The sequence below is a fragment of the Topomyia yanbarensis genome, chromosome 3 (assembly GCF_030247195.1).
Source record: "Topomyia yanbarensis strain Yona2022 chromosome 3, ASM3024719v1, whole genome shotgun sequence".
Taxonomy (NCBI): Eukaryota; Metazoa; Arthropoda; class Insecta; order Diptera; family Culicidae; genus Topomyia; species Topomyia yanbarensis.
Genome location: NC_080672.1, coordinates 54,671,927 through 54,699,293, shown reverse-complemented (window position 1 = coordinate 54,699,293; position 27,367 = coordinate 54,671,927). Strand labels below are relative to the sequence as shown.

The 27,367-nt window shown below is 38.9% G+C and overlaps 1 protein-coding gene across 2 annotated transcripts in view; it reads left to right on the top strand.

The window, feature by feature from the left end:
- Positions 1 to 27,367, top strand: part of LOC131689976 (G protein-coupled receptor kinase 1) — a 421,810-nt gene that overhangs the window by 354,306 nt on the left and 40,137 nt on the right. For both annotated transcript variants that reach the window (XM_058975399.1, XM_058975398.1), the window contains exons 6-7: positions 9,268 to 9,459; positions 10,182 to 10,337. In XM_058975399.1, coding sequence (XP_058831382.1) covers positions 9,268 to 9,459; positions 10,182 to 10,337 — 348 coding nt within the window. The remainder of the gene's footprint in view (positions 1 to 9,267; positions 9,460 to 10,181; positions 10,338 to 27,367) is intronic.

Here is a 27,367-nt window from a genome sequence, read left to right as displayed (position 1 = left end):
AGTATCAAGCAGTCCAAATGAAATAAAGAAACGCGAATTGAAATCAAATTGTACCGGTTTGTTTAGTCTTCCCCATTTCAAAAATGCCAATAACAAATCCCCAAAAGAGACTTATTTTAAAACCTCAAAACTCATTTGTTGCTTTGAATCTATGCGGAATCCTAAACAAGATTTGTTGTATTCTTTGTAAAATAATTTACGTAAAATATCCGCTGAATGTTACCATGTCGCATCGACGTTATTTCTAAAAACCATGTAAAACACGTTAACGTACAAGAGAAGCGCCAAAGCGCACTATTTAGAATCTAAAAATAGCCCCTCTTTTCTAATCTGAAAAGATATTATAAAGCTATTCAGTCTATCGTCATACAGGCAGCTGTATTAGTGAGTGAAACTGAATAAAAACAAAGCGTATGACACCAGGAAAACAAACAGCACTTAGGCTTGGCAAGGTTCAATGTGTGCATTCTGGAAACGTCTTCTGCATCTATAATCGTTTTGCCCTTGACGGATGCGTGGAATATTATGCTAACATTAAACATCAGTCGAAAACAATGTCGTTGGTTCATGCAGGAAACTTCCCCCATCAAACTCAGAATACCCAGGTTCAAAGCGGCAATATCGACAAATATATAATATAATAACAATAATAATCAGCCAGCAGGTATGCAATCATATTTGGCAATGCTATAAAAGCTTTTGCTGTATGAAGCTTTTTGCTCCAAAGCAAAAAGCGCCCTAATGTATGCTTTATTTTTCTCGCATTCTATTTTTAGACGTACACGCTAAAATAGTTGATATTATACAATGAGTAATACAAGCTATGTTGGCGTGTGTTCGTGTTATGTTCGTGCTATAATGCTATCAACATTTGTTATAAATGTGATATTCGTAGAGAATGTTTTGTTAGAATTTTTGTTATTTTAACACCTAACGGTTTCTACTTTATAACAAAATTTGATAGGAAATTTTTCGTAACAAAATATCAGCATGAGTTATAATTGTGTTATTTCCTTCTGGTCGGGTAGTAGTACTATATCCATGTCTGAATCCGTATAGCGATTGTATGAGACATTGTTCTTAACGGGTGTTCAATAAAAAATGAGAATTTTTTCAGTCGAAGTTAAAAAACAAAAACAAAAATTCAACGAATTCAGTATTTTTTATTAAAAACCTAATCCTTATTCTACAAAAAACGTCAATGAATATTAGAAAAGGGGCCCTGGTCAGCTGTACAACGCAACTTAGTCGCGATGCACTGGACGACACTGACAATTCCGGATCCTGGTGGTCAACTGCTTCGTATCCTTGGCCCGCTAATTATTTTTGTACACTAGGGCACTGAGGGATCCGAAAAGATTCTGGGGCAAGTTGGTCGGGTTTCTTTCTTTCGGCACGTACGGTATCTTTTTCTGCTCAAGATAGTCCAGCGTAATGGGAAGACGCCTTGTCCGTGCAGCAGACGTATTTTCCATGCGCATGATACTCCTTTAAGAACGGCATAAGAATTTTCTCACGACACTTCTCCTGGTACATTTGTTGATTGATGGCCAGACCGCTCAGCTTGAACCACGGCTTTGAAATCCCTCTATCTTATAAGGCGATGTACAGCATAACTTTTTTTTTCAAATTTTTGCTTAAACTTTTATTTTACTTGGGGGTGTGACCGACTTGTCGCTCGAATAGTAGCTGTCATTTCCTGGAATGTGGATCTTCGAGAGCGGAAAGTAACTTTCGTCGTCCAGCACGATCGGTAGTTCTTCGTCATCCACCGGTACTGCGATTTCACGGTCGCTATCTGCTCGTCCGTGTACTCGGGGGACCGAGTCTTCTTCCGACAGATGATGTCCTCCATCTTGAGGGTTCGGTGAATCAAGGTAAGGGAGCAGTGATATTTTCGGCCGGCGTCACGCAAACTCGTTCCGTCCTTGTTGTTGAACAGCTTTTTCAACGCTTCCTTCTTCTTCTTCTTCGTCATTATCTTCGCCGGACGGCTGCTACCGGGCTTCCACTCCACACTCAGGGATGCCAGGATCCGGTAAACTATACTCACGGGCACGATTCGTCTCGAAAGAGGTCTACCGTGAACTTTTTGCAACGATGACCATGCGTTTCGTAAACCCGTACAACACGCTCGCGGAATGCTTGCTGTTTCGACGCCGATTGAACTGACAGAACCCGAGCGAAAAAAAAATTATGCCACCCATTTCTAGGGAGTCCAGAGAGCAATTCTCTTGGAGAGAAAAAAATTACGCTCTTTACTTTAATTACAGAAAGGTATTGAAATCATTCTCATTTTTTATTGAATATCCGTTATATCCTCAATTTGAGCAATATATACGCGAACGGAGGTCTTAGTGGAATGTACGTAATGTTTCAAAGATTTTCTTCCATTTAATTCCACTATGTTTTTATAGTTAGATGCACTTGCACTTCACTATTTAACAGATACCGGTATTTCGATTACTACTTGTAATCTTCTTCAGTGTTTGTATCAGTCTATAGACTGTAGTGTTTGTATCAGTCTATAGACTGATACAAACACTGAAGAAGATTACAAGTAGTAATCGAAATACCGGTATCTGTTAAATAGTGAAGTGCAAGTGCATCTAACTATAATAACATAGTGGAATTAAATGGAAGAAAATCTTTGAAACATTACTCAATTTGAGTTTTGTATTACGAAAATAGGTTCAGTCATCACCGAAGAACCGATATCGATAGTGAAAAAAAATATATTCAACAAAACCTTTGATTGGCCATCGGTGATCTAGACTTGCAAATAGAAGTAATTTGATGTACTTTTCAGTAGATTTTTAACATTTGGCTTTGAAGTATTACGTTTGAGCCGGTTTGTATGGGAAATTCCTATGTGGCCGCAGTAACAAATCTGTAACTCTGGAACCAACGGTCAGATATGAATGAAACTCAATAGCAGTCCATGAGAGTATTGTATTTTTCCTTTGTAATCAGGTTTGTAAAAATCGGTCGAGAATTCGCTGAGAAAAAGGTGAGACATTATCACAGGAACTTGGATAGTACCCGGGGGCATCAAATACCGTCATAGGTGGCCAATGTGATCAAAACTGCTTTGATTGATCATTAGTGATAGAGCCGCAAATCCAACTAATGTTGGTTTCTTTTTAATGTGTATTACACCATTTGGACATCATTTTGGTATCAGTGTATATTTGCAGTGTGACCGTACTCTTCAACCCGTAACTCCGGAACAGGAAGTCCGATCGGCAAAAGAAATGAATAGCAGTTTATGGGAGCGTTATACCGTTCGTTTGAAACTACCCAAGTAACCAATAAGTATTATAATGTAGCTTGATATCTTCTTTAGATCTATCTATATGGTAGACTTGAAGAGCCGTTAAGCCATATATTCTGATATAATGCTGTTATTGTGTCATAAAAGACGAAATATTGTGCTATTACTGTGCGGAGATTGACAGCCCGTTTTTGCGTCACCAATGCTATTATATAGCACCAGCTTACAAATGTCAAATTTAAAAGCCTGATATTGGCACGGCTCATACTGTTAGAAAGCTTCAATTGGCTGTCATTTTTGGCAATGGTTTTGCGACGATTTCTTATGCTTCCTTTTCGGTATGATGAACAAAAGGGAAAAATATTGAAATACTGTTTGAAACCGCAATTGACCTGTAATATATTATTTTCTTAGTGGAATTTCGTTCTCACATGATATGAATAATGTATTATGAAAATCACCTGTCGATCAGATGTACCTTGCCTCGTCCTTCACGGTAAGTGCGCTGCTCTTGCTGCCTGAACTACGTTGCATAAGTTCGAATGGAACGAAACATGCCGAATATTTTTTAAGAGGAGGTGAATAACAAATAAACGTACAGTATTACGATAGCATTATATCGCCTTTATATTTGCTCTATAATGGCAATAAAAGCACATGTAAAACATACATGCTTTAAAGATTCTTCAAGCATACGTATACAGGGCAAGCAACATTGCTATATCACGGCTGAGTATGTGTGCATTTTTATTGCTAATATAGAGATTGATTGCATTCTTAATTCTACAATGGAGTTTCAATGCAACATTTGTACGAATGTACAGCCAATATTGTGCAATGGCTTAATACTTTTGGTTACTTGCATAAGTTTGAGCAATTGGAATCAGCCATCCTCGAAAAAAGCAAAATATAATTATATAATCAAAATGTCGAAAGAGTAGATATCATTACATATTAAATGGTTTTGCCTTTCTCATATAAAGAAAGGCTATGCAATCACTGTAAAAATCGACTTTTTAACCGAGGCCTGGATGGCCGAGTGTCACACCATTCGATTCAGTGCGTCGAGATAGGTAAATGTCTGTGTGTGTATGCATGTGTGTGTATGTGTGTGAGTGTGTGTATGTGTGTGAGTGTGTGTATGTGTGTGTGTCATTTAAACTCACACAATTTTCTCAGAGATGGCTGAACCGATTTTCGCAAACTTAGTTTCATCTGAAAGGTATAACGCTCCCATAAGCTGCTAATGAATTTTTAGTTGATCTGACTTCCGGTTCCGGAGTTACGGGTTGAAGAGTGCGGTCACACAGCAAATTCCCATATAAACTGGCACCACCATGATGATTAAATGGTGTAAAACATATTAAAATTGATGTAACATTACTCTAGTTTGCGGGTCTGGATCACTAATGATCAATCAAAGCAGCTTTGACCACATTGGCCACCTATGACGATTCATGACGCCCCCATGGAACCCGCCAAGTTCCTAAGCTAATATCACACCCATTCCCCAACGAATTCTCTACCGATTTTTACAAACTTGATTTCAAATGAAAGATACAGTAATACCATTGACTGCTGCTGAATTTCATTCGGTTCTGACTCTTGCTTCCGGAGTTACAGGAGTGTTAGTAAGGATAAACTGGAATTTCCCATATAAATCGGTACAATCGTAATACCTCAGAGGCTAAAAACTATTGAAATTTTCACCAAATTACTTCTAATCGCAGATCTAGATCACTGATTGCCAATCAACATTTTTTGAATATATTGTCCACTATCGACGATTCCGGAAGTCATGAATTCCGGGCATATTCCACAATTAAAGTCACATCGGTTCTTCGGTGATGACTGAACCGATTTTCTCAAACCAAGTCTCAAATGGAAGGCAAAATATGCAGTTGAGCATTGCGTCGCTGCCCCTCCCCACCCCCCTCCCCTCCTTGCCCTTACACCTCCCTCCTTCATCACTCCCCTCCCCTTGGACCACCCTCACGCCCGCATTTCCTTCATCCACCCCGTATACCGAAATAACTCTACTAACTAACTCTACTAACCCCCCATTCCCTCTACTTTCAAACCCATTCCACCAACATTTCAAAATATAATCACATGAAGATAACATTGAACTCATGCTGATTAAGCTAATTAAATATTATTCTTTTGCCTTTCTCATATAGAAAGGTTATGCAATTGCTCCAAAAACCGACTTTCTAACCGAGGCCCGGAGGGCCGAGTCTCATAAAACATTCGACTCAGTTCGCCGAGATCGCAAAATATCTGTGTGTATGTATGTGTGCATGTATGTGTGCATGTATGTGTGTATGTATGTGTGTATATATGTATGTATGTATGTATGTGTGTGTATGTGCGGATTTGTTAACAAAATGTCCACATCGGATTAACTTACAAACTAAGATTCAAATGAAAGGTATAATATTCCCATAGGTTGCTATTGAATTTCATTTTCAACCGACATCTTGTTCCGGATTACGAGTTGAAGAGTATGGTTACAAAACAAAATTTGTTGATTTGTCCACATCGGTTTCTCGGAATTTTCTGAACCTATTTTGACAAACTTGATTTTAAATGAAAATCCCGATTCTAACGAATTCTGCGATGAATGTAAAAAGGTGATTTTTTTTCCAAAATGTAAGCACAACTGTTGAATTTGTAGATCTAGGTCACCAACAGTCACTCAAAGTCTCTTTGGCCACACTGGCCACCATCGACGGATCCGGAAGCATCCAAATTCAGAATAACGGTTATATTGGATTCTTGAAAATGGCTAGACCGATTTGATCAACTTAGTCTCAAATGAAAGGTGTTGCGTCCCCGGAAACTGATATTAAATTCCATCTCCATCCGACTTCCGGCTCCGGAGTTACGGATTGTGGAGTGCGATCACATAGAAAACTCCGATTCAAACCGATACCGCGATGAATGCAAAAAGGTGCTCTTATATATACTTACCAAGTGTAATAAGAATGAAAGACATTTCCATAATGTTATATTGTACGAACCAGCTATTAAATCATAGTTTGGAGAAATGAGAAAGGCACAATTGCACCTCTAGGTGGATTAAAACAGGTTTTTAAATATATTGTCCACTATCGACGGTTCCGGGTATATACCAGAATCAGTTCTTCGGTGATGACTGAACCAATTTTCACTACCTTAGTCACAAATGCAAGATATAATATGGGGTTGGATGTTTCTCCTACCCTTGATCCCCTCCCCCATACCCTTCTACTCCCCCGGCCCTCTCGACAAAGCGATTCGAGCCAATATATTCCGATTCCCATGGGATTTACTTTTTTGAGAATGTAAATCCTGTTTATCCAATAATGTAATAAAGCATATAAACATTTATCGTCGGTGTGGTTTCAAAAAATGCAACAATGTCATGCGTGGTATTGATGCGATGAAATAACTTCGTGCAAGGTGTTCATTAATAATGCTGCATGTTCAATGTGACTGCGGTCGCGTCTTGTACACTACCCTTTAATTTTTCACTTTTTATTTTGTTCAAGCCAATTTATGTATCATTGATTCAATAAATTCCATACTTTCACTTACACAGCTGTTTTCGAAATTTAAAAACGAAGAAAGTGATGTATTATACATTTCGTTTGTTTGCATTTTTACCTGCGAAAAAAGCGATCAAACGCGTGGGGTACATTTATACCCCAGTGCAACATTCTAGGGTGGAAAACGCAAGTGTAACGTTCTAGGGTTAAGAATGTAATAGACATTTCCACAATTATATTGAACATAATCGGTCATGGTCATAGTTTGAAGAAATGAGAAAGGCACAATTGCACCGTTAGGTGGATCAAAACAGGTTTTTCTTTAACAAAATACAAAAGTTATGTCACTACTTTGTTCACTATTCGAAATGTACGCGTAATACGTGCACCACTAGAAACGGGAAGAACAGAATAACGTGAATGAAATGAATAGGAATAAAATAAAAAATTGCATGAAATGAATAAAATAAATAAATGGAATAAAATAAATTAAACGAATGATATAATAAAACGAATAAAATGAATAAAAAAAGTTAACGAATAAGAAGTATTCAATAAATTGAATGAATAAATCGAATAAAATGAAGCAATTGATTAAAATAAATAAAAAGTATTATTTTTTCGGGATAGAAAACCATCATTGGAAAAATTGCTAACCCTGTGTTCGGAGTTGGAGATTGAACCCAGGTGAACTGTGTTCAAAGCGATCGATTCACCAACTATGCTATTCTAGCCGAGTATTAAATGAATAAAATAAACAAAATGAATAAAAAGAATAAGATCATCAAAATGAGTAAATTTAACCAAATGAATTTATGAGTAAAATGAATGAAATGATTCATGAATGAATAAACTAAATAATAGAAAAATAAAATAAATTAAACGAATGAAAAAATAAAACGAATTAAATTAATAAAATGAATTCACAAATAGCACGCATAAAATGCAAAAAACGAATAAAAGGACCAAAATGAAAAAATAGGACAAAACTAAACCAGATAACTTAAATGAAATGAACGAATAAAATGAAGAAAACCAATAATACGAATAAAATGAGCCAAACGAATACAATAAAATAAAACGAATAATATGAGCAAATAGAAACAAAATGCATAAAATAATAAAATTAGTAAAATGAATTAAATGAACAAAATAAATAAAACGAAGAAAAGGAATAAAATTCATAAAATAAACAAAATGAATAACATGAACAAAATAAATAATGCATTGAATGGATAAAACGAATAAATTAAGCAATGAATAAAATAAACCAAATGATTAAATGAAAAATTGTATAAAATGAATAAAGCAAATGCAATGTAGACCCAATTTTATCGGGCACCAATCTTCTCCCAAAAAATATCAACAGATAAAATATATGGTTCTCATGGTACAAAAAAAGTCTCCCTCTGTACCACGAGAACCATATATTTTATCTAAAAACTCTACTCCTACCAGCAGAAGACAAAAGATTGGTCCGTATGATTTTAAGCCTGTTTTAATGACCCTGCCACTTCTAGTTATCCAATCTGTATTTCATATCGTTGCTCTCACGTGAGTACTACGGCTCATAATTATCAAACCTTCAATTTGGGTTCTAGAACAACTGTGCCAATTCTTAGCTCGATCAGGGAAACTATATTTTTGCGCCCAAGGATAAAAGTTTACGTAGGATATCGTATGGCAGAATAGACTTTCACAAAATAATCCTTCCAGGAGCTACCCATTGCCTCCCAAAAATAAATCGATATAAGGTTTTCATACGAAAATTAACAAAGTCTCGAAAACCACGGCTGCGTCAACAAAATGATATTTGGAATAAACTGTAGGAAATAATCTACAAAAATCGATTGGTTTTGGTTCAAATATTTATAACCTGGCTATATTTCGATAGATTTACAATAAAAGTGACTTGTGTTTTTTCATTAAAGTGTAAGCTTTACGGTGAAACATAAAAACTGGATGCGATTTTTTTGTGATATGTGAATTTTTTAATTGTTCGAATAATTTTAATGTACATCAATTCGATTCTCCTGCAACAATACCAGTCCATCGGTCTCGAATCAATCAACTAAAGCGAACCATTCTCATCCTACAGCCCCACCTCCAACGGCACACAGCAATAGAAGAAAAGGTCTCAAACTAATCAAACGTATAGTCGCGCTCCTCGGTTTCGATCCAGAATTCGTCCATCAAAAAGTCTCCCTTCTAATGAAATTACACTCCATTTCCCAACATCCATCGACCCGAGAAAAAAAAGGGTCGCGGCCTGGCTAAGAGATTTTTTTTCCTCTGTAACAAACCGAATAAAACTTACAAATTTCGTTAAGTCACCAAGCGTCTCCATCTCGTCGGCGGTTCGCCTTGCACATACCTCCCGAACGAGCTTCGGTTAGCCTTTCCTTTTTTTATTATGTTCCGCTCATAATTTTCATACTTTGCGCCTCTTTGTTTCCATTGCAGCTAACGATGAACGATTTCAGCGTGCACCGGATCATCGGACGGGGTGGCTTCGGGGAAGTGTACGGCTGCCGGAAAGCCGACACCGGCAAAATGTACGCGATGAAGTGTCTGGATAAGAAACGCATCAAGATGAAGCAGGGCGAAACGTTGGCGCTGAACGAAAGAACGATGCTATCGCTAGTCAGTACGGGGGTGAGTATCGGAGCTGGTATTTCGTCACTGTTATTTTTTTCCTTCTGTTCAACTTTAGGGAAATGAACATCCCCTCTCCCGCCGACATTTGACCTAGATTGCTGCTTAGAAAGTATGACCCTAATTATGATGGGTTATTTTCTCGTTCACTTGTACGAATAAAAGAAACCATAATCAGACCACCACTGAAAGTAACGAACTGTAATGGCCAACCTCTGGACTGGATACAGTCCGGCCATCGTCGAGCTGGGGATTGAAGGTACTTTACTGCAAACATCCCAAAGCAGCGAAGCACAATGGACAAGTGCACTCTGACAGTTGAAGGGAAAAGATGGTGATCGTTTTTTCTCCTCATTTAAACATTTTTCCACTATCCATTAAGCTTCTCAACTTTTTTTTCTCAACATCTCTTGCGTTGGTTGGTTGGTTAGTTGGTCGCCAGGGAAGCAATTTCAAACAGAGCGATGGAACTAACAAATCTAATGAGCTGAGAAAATTAATCGAAACGAACAAAGTTCAACATTGAAAGATAGTTTACTGTGGTCTGATTACGGGGTGTCCATAAACTAAGTTGAACAAAAAAATACAACAGAAAGATACCCAAACATGTTCCAATTTTGATGGAAGCTAACAAATTCCCATCCGCCTCCATCGGTCAATTTCGAAGAGGGATGAACATTTTAATAACATATAATCTCTATCTCTTCTTCAAACCCAACCAGGTCGATTGTCCCTTCATCGTTTGCATGACGTATGCCTTCCACACTCCGGACAAGCTGTGCTTCATCCTGGATCTGATGAACGGTGGCGATCTGCACTACCATCTGTCCCAGCACGGCGTGTTTAACGAGTCCGATATGAAGTTTTATGCAGCGGAGGTAAGTCGTTCACTTCGGTAGCCCTTATGATTGGGTACCAATGTGACAAGGATTTTTATGTACGTAAGTTCCAACAGTGTCGTCGCCGGTCGGGCATCACGGTGCGCACCAGTACGTGTCAGTACGCTTTGTTTCAAGTAGTGGCAACAGAGATAAAACTACGGACGACTATGTGTTGGGTGCTTGTATGTGTGGGGTTTGTGTGTGTGTATATTTGCGACGAACGGTGAAACACTAGGCAGCGACAATGTTGTATAACGATAATCTTGTTACCGGTGCCATTTAAGCAGGATTATAGCGTAGCATGAATCTGTACGGATAGGTACCTTAGGAAATCGCTGAATGAGCATTTTGCATAACTTTAACAGTTTATTGCAAATAGTGCCTTTAAGTGCCCATTTTTGAACTGCATATCAATTTAGAATGGTACAAAGTAACACCGTTCGTAATAATACTTTTAGAGGTGCATTGAGGATTACGGTTACAATATATCACGACTTTTGAAGCTATATATTTCCGATACCGAGAAACATACAAATGCCATTTGATGCATCGGTGCTTGTTGCTAATGATAAAATAAAAAACTACAAGGGGCAGCCCTATGGGGTTGCATGAACTGTAGACGTAGGACTATACTACTTAATGTAAAATATTTATTTTCTTAGTGCTTAGTGTGTGGGAAAAACACCCGGACCGGTGAAGAAAAATCAAATTTTAGACAATATAATCACATCTCATGTATAGAACAAGCTTTCTAGTTGCTCTCAAACAGATCCTAAAAGTTCAAACACCCATGGATAACCCCAAGTTTGTAGATGTGTTTCGATGCCACAGGATTGTGAAATGGTTAATATTACGTCATGAAAATTCAATTCTTCCGTGACAATTTTTTTTGCCTGCAAAATGACCTGTGTGTATGCAAAGCTCATAATTTGTTGGGATATTAGCATTGATCGGAAAATGCTTTCGAACGCTGCGCATTGCATACATACAGGACATTTTGCAGGTCACCAGAATCTGTCCCACCTGCATAGGAAATCCATAGCAAATGGGACTGTTATGCGTATCACGGCAGTATAAACATGTCTCATTTTTGGACATGTTTAGAAATCAAGAATCATGTTTGAAAAAATGTTTTTATGACGAAGTATTTTTACCAGATATGTACAAAACATGTCTAACAAGAAACATAAGGTGATTGTAATATCTCAGTCACTTATTAGTTAGAAAATAATGACTTTGCTGTTCATTTTACCGCCAGTTCCCCTACCTACCAACACATTCGCCCCAAACATTGAACCCAAGCGTACAATGCAAAATGAGTCAACGCTGATGATGATGGGTAGAGCGAAAGAGACAACTAGTACCACCACGACACTATTAGCGCGTTTCACCAAAATTCCACGCGGCCTTCCCCGATTGAAAGGAACGGCCGCGCTTAGCCCATCTGTCATAATATCGTGATTTTGCATAGCGAAGGGCTGAATGATTTTGTTCCAAAAAACAGCCCTGCGTTATGCAACACTTTGTGCAGGTTGATTATACCAGTTGCAAGTGGGCCAAATTCACCAAGTTCCGTAAAATTCCTTTTAAATTACAGAATCGATAAAATTGCTTAGATGAGCTAAACTAATTAATCAAATCCTGTTTTAAAAACTGTCCTTGCGTTTAAACCAAAATGGGAAGCTTATTACTACCACTACATTACTTAATTTCAAGCGAAAATAGCAAATACATGTGCTAGTTAAACGAAAAATTTACTGGCAACATTACAGCGGCATTTAGGAAGCAGTTGGAGCGGTCGCCTGTTGGACGACACAGGGTAGCGTCCCTCCACAGCCAGTGTAACGTACTTCTAGCTCAGCTACACTGGCTGTAAAAAACACAGCGCAGTGATCTGCTTCGCCAGACGTTCAACAGGGAACTGAGCGTGTCTGGCCAAGTCCGTTCTTTAAATAGTCGATGATGACGTCATTCATAGAAGCGTTGCGCCCTGGGTACACCAATCCGTCGTACAGGGCTTGGGAAGCGCTATCTTCTGTGTGTTAATGCGCGATATTTTGACAAGGTTGTATATTATTTAATTTTTTAATGCTATGATATCAAAAATCCTTGGGTTTATCTATTGGAATCTATTCTTAGAAGTATTTCGGGGCGATTTGTGCAAAAAATTTGAAAATTTATCGTGAGATGGCTGAATTATATGCGTTTAAAATTGGACCACTTTTCCTTACATACCATTTTTGTAGAATTTGCAGAGTGCACCCCCATATCGAAAACGAAGACGTAGTCCTACGTCAAAATACAGCATAACATGAACAGCTCACTGATCTAGACATTCCATCACGATTGGAACGCACCAATGAAAAATTTACGACGGAAGTTGGCGGCTGCATACGCGAAACGAACATACTATGTCCATCATAATTATTTGTGATTTAAAAAGCAGAGTATTTGCTGTTACACTGTTAGCACGGAAAAAAATCTATTCATAAATTCACGAAACAAAATCACAATTTCGTGAACTGAACGATTTACGAAAATTGTGAACCATTTCGTTTCTGAAATTATGAATAAAAATCCTCGTATTCATGATACTATATGTATTTCCAAAAAACGCCAAAAATATACGTGACTTTACGCTTGGACGGTTGGTTAGGTGGCTGTTGTTGTTCCCTGGACATGTTAATTTTTTTTATGATTCTTGTTCATAATTGAGGGATACTTTGGTTTATATAACGAAAATACTACAGTTAAACGATGTCCATGATTTCAAAAGCTTAGTCGCGATTTTCGTAATATCTCATGACGATTCCGTAGAATCAGGAAACAGAACGTATTGGCTCGAATTGCACGTTACCCGTATGTAGTCGGGGATTTGTGCTTTGCCGTGTCTTCTCATTGTTTCACTGATTGGAAGGAAAGGAGAAGGAGGAGGTAGGATGTAGAAATTGGAAGGATGGAAAAAAAGGAAGCACAAAATCAAAAACGTACAGCAGGTAAGTTAATCTCACAAGTAGCTCAAATCGCCTACGAGAAAGCCTAAAGCTCTTTACCACATTGAAGAAGAAGCTTTAGTATGTGTCTGAGTTTCAACCGTCCAAACACGGTGTCATCTATGTGAGAACGGCAGAAAACTCAAAATCGCAATTGTGCTATTGCTGGACAGTTTCATATCAGATAATATGAGGTTCCATAGTCGGATTCACAAAGATCACATGAAAATGACTCAGCGTGTAGAATAGTTGCCATGTGATAATTGAATTTATAGCGATCGGTTAAAACCCTGGTCAGTATGATGCAGTGGAGTATAGAAAAATGTAGGAGATTTTTCGGAATCACTGGGCACGGTTGTTCAAGTTTGTTCGGCGACACGTTTGTAGATTTCTCCAATTTCGATGCTCGGACGAAGCCCAAGACCGTTTTTTTCTCTTATCCAACTTGTCGAAATTGACAGGGCAGGATCAGAACCAACGAAGTCATTCGCAGCGCAGCACCTGCCCTGACCAATTTATCAGCCCATTCATTTCCAGTAATACCGGAATGTCCGGGCACCCAGACAAGCTAGATAGTGTTGATAATGCTTAGCTCTTCGATTTGGGTTCGGCATGCGATCACTAGCTTGGACCCTGATTTGTACGAACTAAGGGTCTTGATTGCAGTCTTATTATCGGAGCAAAAGTTTATATCAGGAATCAGTAGTGTCTGGCTCAAAAGGCGTTCCCCATGTTGATCGTAGATTGGGGAAATGGTACGTTTAGGGGTAAGGAAAATAACGACACAGAACAATTAAAAAAGAGCTTTCTGCACTCCCGGAGGAATGCTGAACGATCTGTAGGTGCTACAATAGCAGGAATTTAACTTCCAACCCCCTGGAGGGATTTAGAATTTTTATTTAAGCAGTGAGCGGATATATAAACACCCCGAGGCTTCCAGCAGAGGCGCTAGTACACAGAGTGCGCGCCACTCAGAAAAACAAGCGAGTCTTTGAACACCAGCGCCTACTCGTTCAGTGAGCCATACGCGCGACTCTAAGAGGTCCAGACATATAGCTTTATACAGGGTATAACTTCTGAACGAGTGATTATGGACAAACGGTTTTGCCTTCGTTTTGTAGGTGAAACCCAGTCCCATTAGAATAATTGATAGTATAATTACAGTTTTTGTCGATAGGAAAGTTACACGGGTTCGAAAACTGTTTAAAATAAAACCAAAATCAGCCATAAGACTTTACACAGCATTCACAGCTACTTTGTTTCTTCGAAAAAGTTGTGTGTTTTGTAATTATAAAAAAATACCTTCGAACATTGTTAACGCGAAAAATCAGAAACAAAAAAGTTATAAGTAAAAATAAGAATTGTAGGACTTCATCATAGAAAATATCTTATAACTCAATAACTGTGACAGCGACAACACGTCTTCTGCAAAATTTATGAAAATACTCTCCTCTACAACTTTGTCGAAGACGGCCAAGCGCAATCTCTTTCGGTTCAAAAGTTAAATTTTTTATAGCCTACTATGATCATTTTTTTAAAACAACAATGTTGCCAAAAGATGGCGTTTTTTACACACACAAACATTGTAGAATATGTAAAATCGCTAAAATGAACAGTTTTGACTCCAATGAATTAAGTACCTCAAAACGCTGTTTTGAGCCACTGTGCGAGGGGTTATTGAGATAACAGAACGACAACACCCTCGAAGAGATATTGTCATTCAAATACGGCTAAAACTATAGCTCTTTACTACGCTGGGTTAGGAACAATAACATATCCTTCAGTTTCAGCTCTCTGTATATAGGTTCATCTATGTATGGAGAACCAAAAATCCGGATAGGTAATTGCTACTACAGGGCAGTTCCATATCAAATGATATGATGTTCCGTAATCGGATTCACAAAGATCACATGAATAATACTCAGCGCGCTGAATAGTAGCCATGTGATAATTGAGTTTGCAATGTCCAGTCAGTACCCTGACTAGAATACTTCAGTTGTGCTTGGAAAAATGCAACAAACTCTGACATTTTCGAATTCACATCCGGTAGAAAAGTCTTTGTTTGAACGCAAGTTTGCAAGCTACGCCAATGGTTGGTATGTTCGGATGCAGCCCAAGAGCGAATCTTGTGCTTTATCCAACTTATCGACAGTGGTAGAACTGGTTCTGGACCAACGAAATCAGTCGCAGTGCCAGCTCTAGCCAATTCGTCCTCCCATTCATTTCCAGTAATACCGGAATGACCAGGTACCGTAAACCGGGGGAGCTTTGATCAGCGGGGTGACTTTGATCACTCGAATTTTTTTTCCTAGATCGCTTATTAAACCATAATAATCTACCGAATCATTTTAATTTGAATTGATTTTTACTCTAAACTTATAAAATACTGATTTGTTATACTTTTTGAGTATATTGTTCGGTTTTTGGGTACAAAAACTACAAAAAAACGAAATTTGACTTTACCTTATTTTTACGAAGCTTCGTAAAGTGTCTATTTTTTATAAAACAAATAAATCTCAGATTTGAGCAAAAGTAATAAATTACAAGCGAGTTTTTATTTTCCTTTAGATTGGGATGTGCAAACTTTAGTTTTAAGAGTTTGTTTATTTTAAATACATTTTTTTGTAAAACTAGTTGGCAATTATTTCAAATTATTTTAAGCTAAAATTCGCAACTTTTTTTTATTGTTCAATATTCCAACGTGATAGAACGGATGAAACTTTTTGTACGTCGACAAAGCGCTGAAATAAAACAATTTGAGCAGTTTTTAAGGTTTTCAGAATCTTTTATTCTAGTTGGACACAAATTATACGAATTTTGGTTACTAGAATTTTACAGTACATTGAAATACTTTGTATAATACCAATTAACATCTATTTAACAATTAATATCTTTCCAGAATCAGTTTAAACAAACATTTCGATGAAAAACATTGACAACGATAACTTAATGTGGGTGAACATGCAGGTTATCAAAGTCACCCCGGAATACGAAAACGGACTTCAACTTGAAATCATTTTTGAAAAAATAGCTGTAAGCGGACAATTTTAGGTAACACCATCCAATCTTGTTCTCCATACATCAGTACATGGTTTAAAAATATTAAACTTGAAAAAAATGTATTGCGTTTAAAAATATGAAATGATTACTTCGAAAAGTGATCAATGTCACCCCGGTTTACGTACCCATAGAACTAAGTGCTTTCAGGGCAGCCTGGCTGTCAGAGCAAAAATAGATTATTTTGCCGTAAATTCTTTGTTGAAGTGGTGATTGTACGCCACACAGAATCGCAACGATTTCTGCTTGGAATACGGTACAGTATCTACCAAGCTAATGAGATTGGTTTTATCTCATTTCATGACAATAGACACCGGCACCGGCTCGGCCCTCCAACAAAGAACCATCAGTATAAAAAACTAAGTATTCTTCAAGTTGTCGCTCCATCCAGCCAGACAGCCATTCCTCGCGAAGAAGAATTCTCACATTGAAAGCTTTAAAAGAAAAACTACATGTGAGTGTAAGGTCACTGAGAGCAAGTGTATGCTCATCCCAAGTAACCATTTCGGGCCACAATCTTGATTGGCTAGTTACACAATCTATTGGGTTACTGTACCAGAGCCCAGTAACCTTAAGACGGTATGCACAAGAAAATGCTTCTTGTTTCAGAAACACATGTAGTGGTTTTATGTTCAAGAATGCCTCTAGAGCAACAGTGTTGTCGAGAGTGCACCAATTATTGCCATCAAGACCATCCTCTGAAGATGGTTTAGCTTTGATTGGTTTGTTATGACCCGTGGGCCAGTATTGGTCTAACAATTGTTGTGTAGATCCACTGAATGTACTTGGGGTTGAGTCCCCAAGATTTGGGCCGTATATATTAGCCGCGTAAGCTGTCTTGATCCTGAAATCGATGTGAGCTGTCCAATTGAGTTATGAGTCAAGAATTACCCCCAACGTACTTAACTTCATCTGCGATAATAATTTCAGAGTCAAAGAACTGCAACGGATGAGCTGTAATCCTTCATTGCGTGAAAAGCACCATTGATGTTTTATTGAGATTAACTGATAGTCCAACATGAAGACACCATTGCTCAACAACAATTAAGGCTTGTTGCATCAAATCAAAAAGTGTGTTAATACAAATACCGGTGATCATTATATGATAATCGTCGACGAAACCATACATCGGAAATTAAAGTTTATTAAGTTTTCTCAGCAAGCCATCGGCGACAAGGTTCCATAGAAGTGGTGACAGCATACCACCTTGTGGACATCCGCAGACACTCAGTTTTCTTATCTCCACTTATCTTAACGATGAGCACAGATGTCGGTTGCTAAGCATTGCGTGTATCCAGTTCGGTATATATGAAGGTACTCCATGACCTCGTGCTGCTTCCAGAATGAATTCGAAAGACACGTTGTCAAAAGCACCGTCAATATCGAGGAAAATTCCTAAACTTTACTGCTTTTGTGAAAAAGCTTTTTCAATGTTGTAGACAACATTGTGTAACAGGGTGGTAGCAGATCTCCTCCGCTGAATTGCATGTTGCATTGCATGCAGCGGGTGCTCGCCCACGCTAACATCCCGAATGTATTGGTTGATTAAATGTTCCACTGATTTGAGAAGGAAGGTGGTCAGACTGATCGGTCTAAAGCTCTTTGCCTCCTCATAAACGACCTTTTGGAATGAATTTTAAAGTTATTTCCCGCTACGCTAATGGAATGTATCCTGTTGCAAAACTACAAGTAAGAATCTTTTTCAAAATATTCTTGAAGTGTTCATATCTTTTTGTAGTAGAACTGGAATGATTCCATCCTTTCCCGGATACTTAGACGGAGCAAAACTTTCAACCGTCCATTGATCGATTCGGTTGTCACAATTCTACGAGCAAATACTTAAGAATCTGAACTACCTGAAAAGAACTCAGGGGCAGTCGTCAGTGTTGGCTTCGTGCAGCCTGCAAAGTGTGTGTCAAAAAAACAGTTGAGTACTACATCTTCGTCCGACGAGTATCCACCATTAGCATTTCTAATTGAACTGACATGAAAGTCTTTCGATTTCGAAAGTAACTTATTTAATCTACTAGTCTCGTTGAGACTTGAGACATTTGTGCAGAGGCTTCTCCAACCACTTCGCTCAGAGGATCGAAGGGCATTTCTGTATGCTTTGCGAACCAACTTAAATGCCTCCGACTCGTCCCTGCGTCTGCGATTCCAAGCTCTTCTGCATAACTTTTTGAGTCGAACAAGTTCGGTAATTCACCAAGTTGTTCCTCTAGAATCACGCATAACTCGAAGCGGACAAGCCTCCTGGTATGCTGCTACTGTGAATGAGCTTGTTTTATCCGCGATCTCATCCAACACTTGAAGATTCAATCGTCGGAAGATACCGATGAAACCTAGTCGCCAAGCCCACTTCGTAGAGGTCCCAGTTCGTAGATTTGTGACGACAATATGTGACGATATCTAATGAGACGTTTCAATGATCAGAGACGATGTACTTATAATCAGATAACGACTGACCGAGATCGTTCAGTACGAGCCAGTTTTCCAACTAATGCGTCAGAGCGAAGAGTTACATCTAACACCTCTTCCCTGTCAGATCGTGCAAATGTTAGGTGATTTCCTACAATCAGTATAGAGTAAACGAGCCCTTATTCATCTCATTAGTCAAGATGTCACACTATTTCGTTGATAACTCGGCCTACTGTAACTGGATTGAACTTAAATATGTTTCAACATCTTTGTTTCGTTCCTAAGAAGTAATACATTGAAGAATCGGACCTGGAAAATGTAAAATACTCACGTTTGAGTGAAGGGAAAAGTCGAGTACAACGCACCCTTATTCATCCTACCATTTAAGCTAATGCGTTGAACGGAGATAGCAGACACTGCTCTAACTAATGTGTTCAAATGGGTGGGATGAATAGAGGTGCTAAGATGAATTAGGGAGCTGTTACCCTATGTAGATTTGTGCTACTTAAGTATTTCATCAATTCAGTTCCTCTCATATTGATATGTAAGCTTCACCAAATCATACGATGGGTGTTTGCATCTCGTCCGATTATGAGTGGAATCCCATTTCAGCCGCAGTATAATACAATCCATTTGGAATCATTAGAAGGTGATGATTAATCATGTTGCACATATGCCGAACAATAGACGTATTTCCTGTCTATGTTATCAGCAGCCATATTAACCGTGACAGCACAAATATCGGCAGTTGTGAGGTCGGATCTAAGACATGCACGAGACATTTCACGGAGATTTGTCATGTCATTTTTGTTGAAAGCTACGAAGATAGAGTAAAGCCAATTTTCAACATAGAAGTTTACTTTATTAAAAAACGATTCTTGAACCATAGGGATGGAAGCTTCTCTTTCTTGCACAATACGGGATAGATTGTTGGCTCACAATCGCCTATAGCGCACGCTGAAATGGATATTAGGGATATGACCACGAAGGAACAAATATCCACTGTTTTTGAAATTATTCTATTCTAACCCTTACACAGCCAGTATTGAAAAGCATCCTGGAAAACACTACAGTAAATCTGTAGTGTTTTTCTTGTCAATATTAATATTTGAAGCATATTTTGATAAGCCGCAAATATTAAAACGGCCAGGCGTACTGTGCAGAGTTGGGTTTGTTTAACGAGTTGTTTTGAATCTTAAAGGAGGAAGAAACGAGGACAACCGTACCGACCGTTTCAGTTTGAAGGGAATATGATAAATCGTTGGGAGTGACTTGGCTAAGAAGGTTAATGTCACTCCTTTGGTCCTTTGGGATAGGACAGAAGTATTTACATCTTGCCCTGGCTAATAAGCCTAGGTTAAAGCGCCTTTACTCGCTCAAATATCCACTGTTTTTGAAATTAGGAAAATTAAGATTAAGAGCTTGAAAAATCCCAGACAAACTTTTCGAACGTTGGAACAGTGCTAATTTTAACCAATTTGACCCAAATTGAAAGATTATTCTCTGTGTAGTCTACACAGTGCGATGAAAATTGCTAAGAACCGTTATTCCTGTCTTTATATGAAGGATTGTATGCATTGCTATATGCGGAACTTCAATTCTGAATCGGCATAATGCAGATAGATCATTTCTGTAGTGGACGAAAGTCATAGTCGTTGAAGTGTTTGAAATATTGTAGCCGTCGCTGACCGATCTTTTGGAAGCGCATAGTTTTAGCGCCACTCCTTTCGGAGACTACCGCCAAGTTTGAGATGCCCGGATGAGACTGCAAGAATGCTAGTCAAGAAAAGAATCCTTTCTTTGAAAGAATCCAGATCGGTTCAGCTAGGCACACAAGCTAAACCCCAGAACAGGTCCAAATACCCTAGACGGCTAAACCCTCCAAGAACCAAAGCTCACCTTCTAGATCCCACAGTCGAAACTCCCCATAGCCGAAAAGCTTATCATCACTGGCAGGGTTAATGTTTGCCACCAGATCGCGCTAACAACGTGGAAGAGAATCTATCATCTAATTCAAATTTGCCACGCGGCAAAGAAAAAGCGAACGAAACATAATCGGTGACGTGGGAAATATTTCAGCGAACTAAAAACTCTATCTCAAATACACTAACATGAAACATTTATTCAAAACCAAACATAATTTAATCTTCTATGAAAAGATGTGTATTAAGCATTCTAGCGGGGTTTTATCTTCAAACGGTAAGCATACTTGATTCTATTTGTACATTATTATCTAGCTATAGGCCTATCTCTCTATTGTGTGCGTTTTTCTTCTCTCTATCTGTTCTTCTGTGTGCTTTCAAAAATTCGACCCAACAGGCTACGGGCTCTGGAGTGGCAAGCGAGACGCGGCTATTGCTTGTACACCCGGGTGTTTTTTATAACATGTGCGTCTCGAGGGTGCTATCGAGAACGCCGTCACATGTGCACATGGATCTTTGATCACGTCATGAGCGTGGCCCGTCTGAAAGCGGGGCTCAGAAAAACTGACCGGAGGACGGTATTAAATTTCTCTACGGGTCGTCTTCTCTGGACGCCACTTCACCACTAGTGCTATTAGAACGGACTCACCGAATCAGCTACTGTTGAATGAAGCGTATGATGATGATCCTGCTGCTGCTGTGCGCGGGGGCAACGAGACGATCAGATGAACTGCTATCGCCTCGGCCGAATCTGACCAGCTGTTGCTGGTTAACGGTTACTTCGATTATCGGCCGAAAGGGATAATTCGAACCGGCACGTGGACTTCAGATAGTCACCGGAAGATTTGGGCACTTCCGATGGAGCGATGTGTTGGCGTATCGTCTCCCTTCCGACAAAAGGTGCGCCGGGAAAATTTTTCCTTCTGACGGTTTCAGAGTGATGCGAAATGCGGCAAGCGGGCGATAAACGTATTTGCGTGCGAATTGCACCGATTGATCCTGTTTGGAGTAAAAGAAGCCTGGCGGTCGAAAGGGTTGTTAGCCACGTGTGTGGTCAGAATTCTAAGCACAATTTACCTTCTCCTATCGATTCGCACACAGAATCGGTTCGCACTTTTACGCTCTCTATGCACACGCACAATTTCTAACTAGTAAAAGAAATAGAAATTTATAACCTACTGAAATATCAGCCACGTCCCGGCTTTACCTACACTGGTTTTCACGCGGGAAACAAATCGCGGCACTTCCACTCTGCTGAACGCTTTGGGACAAAGTGATTAGAGCCTGTTTTCCTCAGATTAAGAAAGGGAGTCTCAAAGTACCCGGAAGTACGTCATTTTCTGAGAATTCTTCGGGATTACTCGGGATCTCAGATCATTCAACCATCTAGTTCGTTCTGGCGTAAGCAAGCGGTCTAGCTTTCCCTTTCCCTCAACTTTTGCTGCAAGGATTCTTCTTGGAATTAGTATTCTCGCAATCTCACTCGGGCTTGAAAGAAACGAGTGTGATCTTCGGATACAGAAACGGTTGAACTTATCGAAGATAGGACACATTGCCTAAATTTTGGCGGATGGAAGAATTAGCTTTGATTGAAGTAATTGAAATGTGGATTCTATGTCTGATACTTGATGATCTATTTGTCGGATTGTGTGGGTGTAAATTATAGGCTTGGTGATGAATTGAATGCATAAGTTATTATATATTCAATTCAATATATTTACAATCTTAACTTACTAGGAATGTACAACCGTTACAATATGTATAACCTATACCTTATTTTAAGGAATTTCTTCTTATCTCCTTCATTTGTCTATTTTAGCGAACCATCAAGGAAACCTAGTCCCCAATCAAAAGTTGAATTTCTGACATTTGACAACAGAAAAAGTTGTTGAACCTTCAATAATGGCTGCCATCGAAAATCGCTGACTAAAGATAGTAACATCGGATAGGACACACCGGGCTATCACAGAGATTGAATCGAGGACGAGCAGCGCTGCATAAGGGGGCGCTATTACATACTGTTCCACTAAATCGCATCCGGAAATTGGAACAAACCGGAACGATCGAATCGAATAGAAAACTCCAAATGGGGTGGAAACATGACTGGGCGACCGTTTTCTGCATCACCTACTGATGTGCCATTTTATTTATTACGATTCGGTTTGAGTTGCAATTTCCGGGAAAAATTTCGCTTGAGCACATTACATTTTATTGATTTCATCCACGGTTACATTATTGGAAAAGATTAAGCTTAACGACACGATAGGAAATGCAATCTTCACCAGCTGATGTTGGAAGTTGGGCAAACGAAGTAATCTTGTCACAAGGAAACGTCAATCAATGCCGAGCATAGCTTTAGTACGCATCGTTGAATCCCCCCGTTTGTTAGTTCTAGCTTCTAGTTATCGTACAAGTGTGAGTCATGGCATCCTTGTTCTAATTTAACAGGAAAGATAAGATTATTTGTCTCTGATACCGCATTAGACCGACTCAGATGCCGAAACACCACCCAATCTAATAACAATGGGTTCAAAAAATAGCTTTCATTGCACAATTTTGTATACTAATCAAGCGAAAATTATTAGTTGCCTTTCTCGGGCAGAGCCGTCAATATAAAACACAACATTAACCAATGTTCCACATGAAGCTTATAGAGCCTATAACCCTTAGTTAATGTTTATTAAGTGGCGTTCTCCTGAATATATGAAGATTTGTAGCGGTCTAATACTTCATCTTCCATGGCTTTCCTTATCCGACGTACGATCTCATTTATTACGCGTGCTAACTACACCATCCGGCCCGCTGAAGACGCAATTAACTTCCTCGTTTTCGCTATGAGAAACCACCCGGCAATTATTCGTTGTATCGAAGGTCGTAAATCAACTCAGCCAAACGGTAGAGAGGGAGGAACTTTTTGGTATCTCGCACTGTTCCTGCTACAAAACGTCCATTTTGGTTCCTTCCATCTCCTTTAAAAGCAAACGACTCTGCGTCCCTGCGTTTGTCTACACTGTTCCCGAACCAACTCCACTGCACAGTTTACAACCGCCTGAACAACCCCACTGTGACCCACTAACTGCACCGGAAGATCCGCAGCTGGGTCATATTGCATGAAAACGTCAAATTTTACCATTTTTGCTCGCCTTTTTATGTTTTCTTTCGACGAAGAAGAAAAAGCTAGTTGGCTCAAGCCACCGAGCAGTACTACTAGCACCTTTCTCACTTATATATTATCGGGATTACTTTGTTGTTTACGTTCATTTTTTCTCCGCGAAAACAAATTAGTGAATGAACGAGTGTCGGGATGATTCTACAACTTTTCCGAACGCTTTCAAATGGACGGGAAGAAACTTATTGCATCACATTACCAAGTTTTAAGTTTCCCATCGTGCCCCTACTCAATGCCTTTTTTTTCGCGCTCCATAACATCACATCAGTCGAAGCTCGGTCCATTTCCTGGCACCATCGTTCGTGTTTTCTCAAAGTTGTATCCATTCGCTGATTCCAACCCTTGTGAGCCCACCCAGTCGCGGGTGGTCGTTTCGTGTTTCTTCACACTTTGTCTCTTCAAATATGTATTTAACACCAAAAAGACGCTTCTTTTTTGTCTATTCAACCCTATCGACCGGAATCCATTGATGTCGTTTGGAAGAGGTTCTTTTTCTTGCTGTGTCTGGAACCATCCGGAAATGAGCGTTAGATTTTAAGCGAATCAATTTCGCATCTATTAACACTTAGACAGACGATGTTGCTCCCAGCAGGCGCTACTGACCGCCGCCCGCTTTGCCACGTGTCTGATGGGTCGTAACTAAACAAGCTTTATCCTGCTGTCTTTCTTGCTGGGGGAGGGAACCATTCGCGATTGCATCCGCATTCCGCCAGGTATAACTTTATCCACTCCATCACTCGACTGAGTCGGAAAGAAATAAGTTTGATTGGATTAGTCATAGCTTCCCGGTTGGTTGCTTGCTGCTGCCACTCAGTGATGGTTTTTCCGCATTGTACACCCTTCCTTGTTTCAATTTATGAGAAACGAACAAGGGTGCCAATTATTGTTTTCTCAGAGCACGGTACAAGTGTTGTAGTGCAAAAATTGCTGCTCTACTTTATTCAACTGTGAACTCCGTTACATATTGACATGGAAGACCGAACAACTTTTAAACTTTATTGCCACATATTTTTTTCCAGATTAAACACTCAGGTGCAATGTAAACGGCAAGCAAAAGTTTGTTTCCAGATGCAACTGGTTAAATGTTTAATTGATTGAAATGGATCTCCTGGTTTGATTGGATTGACGGTACAATCATCTTCAAGCAATATTACATGTATCAGCGCAAACAAACTTGCACTAAGTTGTATCACCAGGACTAGGAAACTAGGAATGAGTATTTTACTCATTCATACAAAAGAAGTACTTAATTGTTGCTTTAAGATATTGATTGCAACACCCCTCACCGTTCTGTTTTTGATTGTCACAATATCTAATGTTTTTCTCTAATACGGTACTGTATAATAGTCGTACGTCTAGCTAAACTTCACTGAATGGTGGCAATTAGTGTTATTTCTTCTTTAGCTGTTTCATTTTCGGCGAATCTCAAAAGCACACGAGAATATATAAACGACAACACGATTATAGAAATGCATTACTACACCCGAAATTACAAGCACACGCCCACGCAATCAAGCTCGTTAACATACTGACGCTCGAGCTCTGCGCGATAATGCAACATTAACAACAACATTAAGCTATTAAGACCGTGAGACAATTCAGACCCCTCGATTTCTCAGAAAATCGTGACTTTCAGACTGTCGTACATATTCGGAAACATTAATTTTGACAGATGAATCTAATTCTTCAGTTTTTTAGAAAGAAGATACTGCATGTTTGTTTTTTGCCATCCTCAAAACAAAAATGAGTATAATGGTAAAACAGTGATTAAGGGGTTATATATGTTGAGATGCGGAAAAAAGGAAAAAGTTTGAATTTTTATCAAGGTATGTAGCCAAATTTTTATGAAATACTTGTTATACATTTAGCGTAGTACAATGTCCAATTTGCAAAATCCACTTGAGAAAATAAAAAATAAAAATTAATAATTGTCGAAACTATAGTAATTTCTGCAAAACGCGTTTTTTTCAAAGAGGTTTGCCGTGACTACGATTCCAGTCCAACAGCTCAACAGAAACCATCAAACTATAAAAAATTCATTAGTATATGTACCTGTGGTGTCCTTGAACGATCGATTAAAAAAAAATCTTTTTTTGGAAATGAGGACGATTTTTCAAAAAAAAAAATCACTATTTTCACCTGAAAAAAATTATTAAAAAATCATAACAACAATATGAAAACTTTGACGAAAAAATGGAATCGTTCAAGGACACGGCAGTTAAATTACGAACAAGTAAAAAAAAAGTTTTGAGATCGGTTGGAAACTTTTCCGGCAATCGTAGTCACCGCAAAGACGCTTTTGCAAAACATGATTTCGAGATAATCGCGTTTAATGTTTCAAGTATAAGCAACACCTCCATACCCGATCAGAACATCATAACAGAAAGCTATCAAATTTATATCTCATGTTGATATAAATTACTCTCTGTGTTATCTTTATGATATACCGATCAGGAATGCAAGAAAGCTTATATCAAGATTATATTTTCTGGTGCTATCATTGGATTAATAATATGATATTAATGTACGCATACAACGATGATGTTACAGTAAGTTATATATTCTTTCACAATTATCTTTGAACGCTAACGGTTACACAAATGACAGTATATTTGCTTATACACTGAGGTCTCTTTTTATGCGTCGTAATTCAACTATTTAAAGCGAAGTTTTTGATTTTTTTGATTTGGATTTTCAAAATTTCGCGTTTTGAGTGTGGACAAGTTTTAGATGCAATTGGACGGAGCAGTGGCGGATCCAGGGGGAAAGTCTTGGGGGTCCGGACCCCCCCCCCCGAAAATTTTTAACATCTTGATAATTTTCAAAAAAGTTTCTTTTTGCCTTTCTCAATAGAAAGGTATTGCAATTGCTCTGAAAACCGACTTTTTAACGGAGGCCCGGAAGGCCGAGTGACATATACCATTCGATTCAGTTCGTCGAGTTCGGCAAATGTCTGTGTGTGTATGTATGTGTGTGTGTGTATGTGCGTCTGTGTGTGTGTACGCGAACACAATCTCACTCACTTTTCTCAGAGATGGATGAACCGATTTTTACAAACTTAGTCCCAAATGAAAGGGGCAGCGTTCCCATAGGCTGCTATTGAATTTCTAATGGATCCGACTTCCGGTTCCGGAATTACAGGGTGATGAGTACGATCACGCAGAAAATGTCGATTTTAAGAAATTCTGCAATGAATGTATAATGGTGAAAATTTTTCCAAAATGTGACCACAACTGCTTCGATTTGTAGTACTAGGTCATTAACAGCCATTCAAAGTCTCTTTGGTCACATTGGCCACCATCATCGGTTCCGGAAGCCCCGGCGGAAGTATCCAAATTCAGAGTAACAGTCACATCGGTTTCTCGGAGATGGCTAGACCGATTCGACTAAACTTGACTCAAATGAAAGGTATTGCGTCCCCGTAAATGGCTATTAAATTTTATCCCCAACCGACTTCCGGTTCCGGAG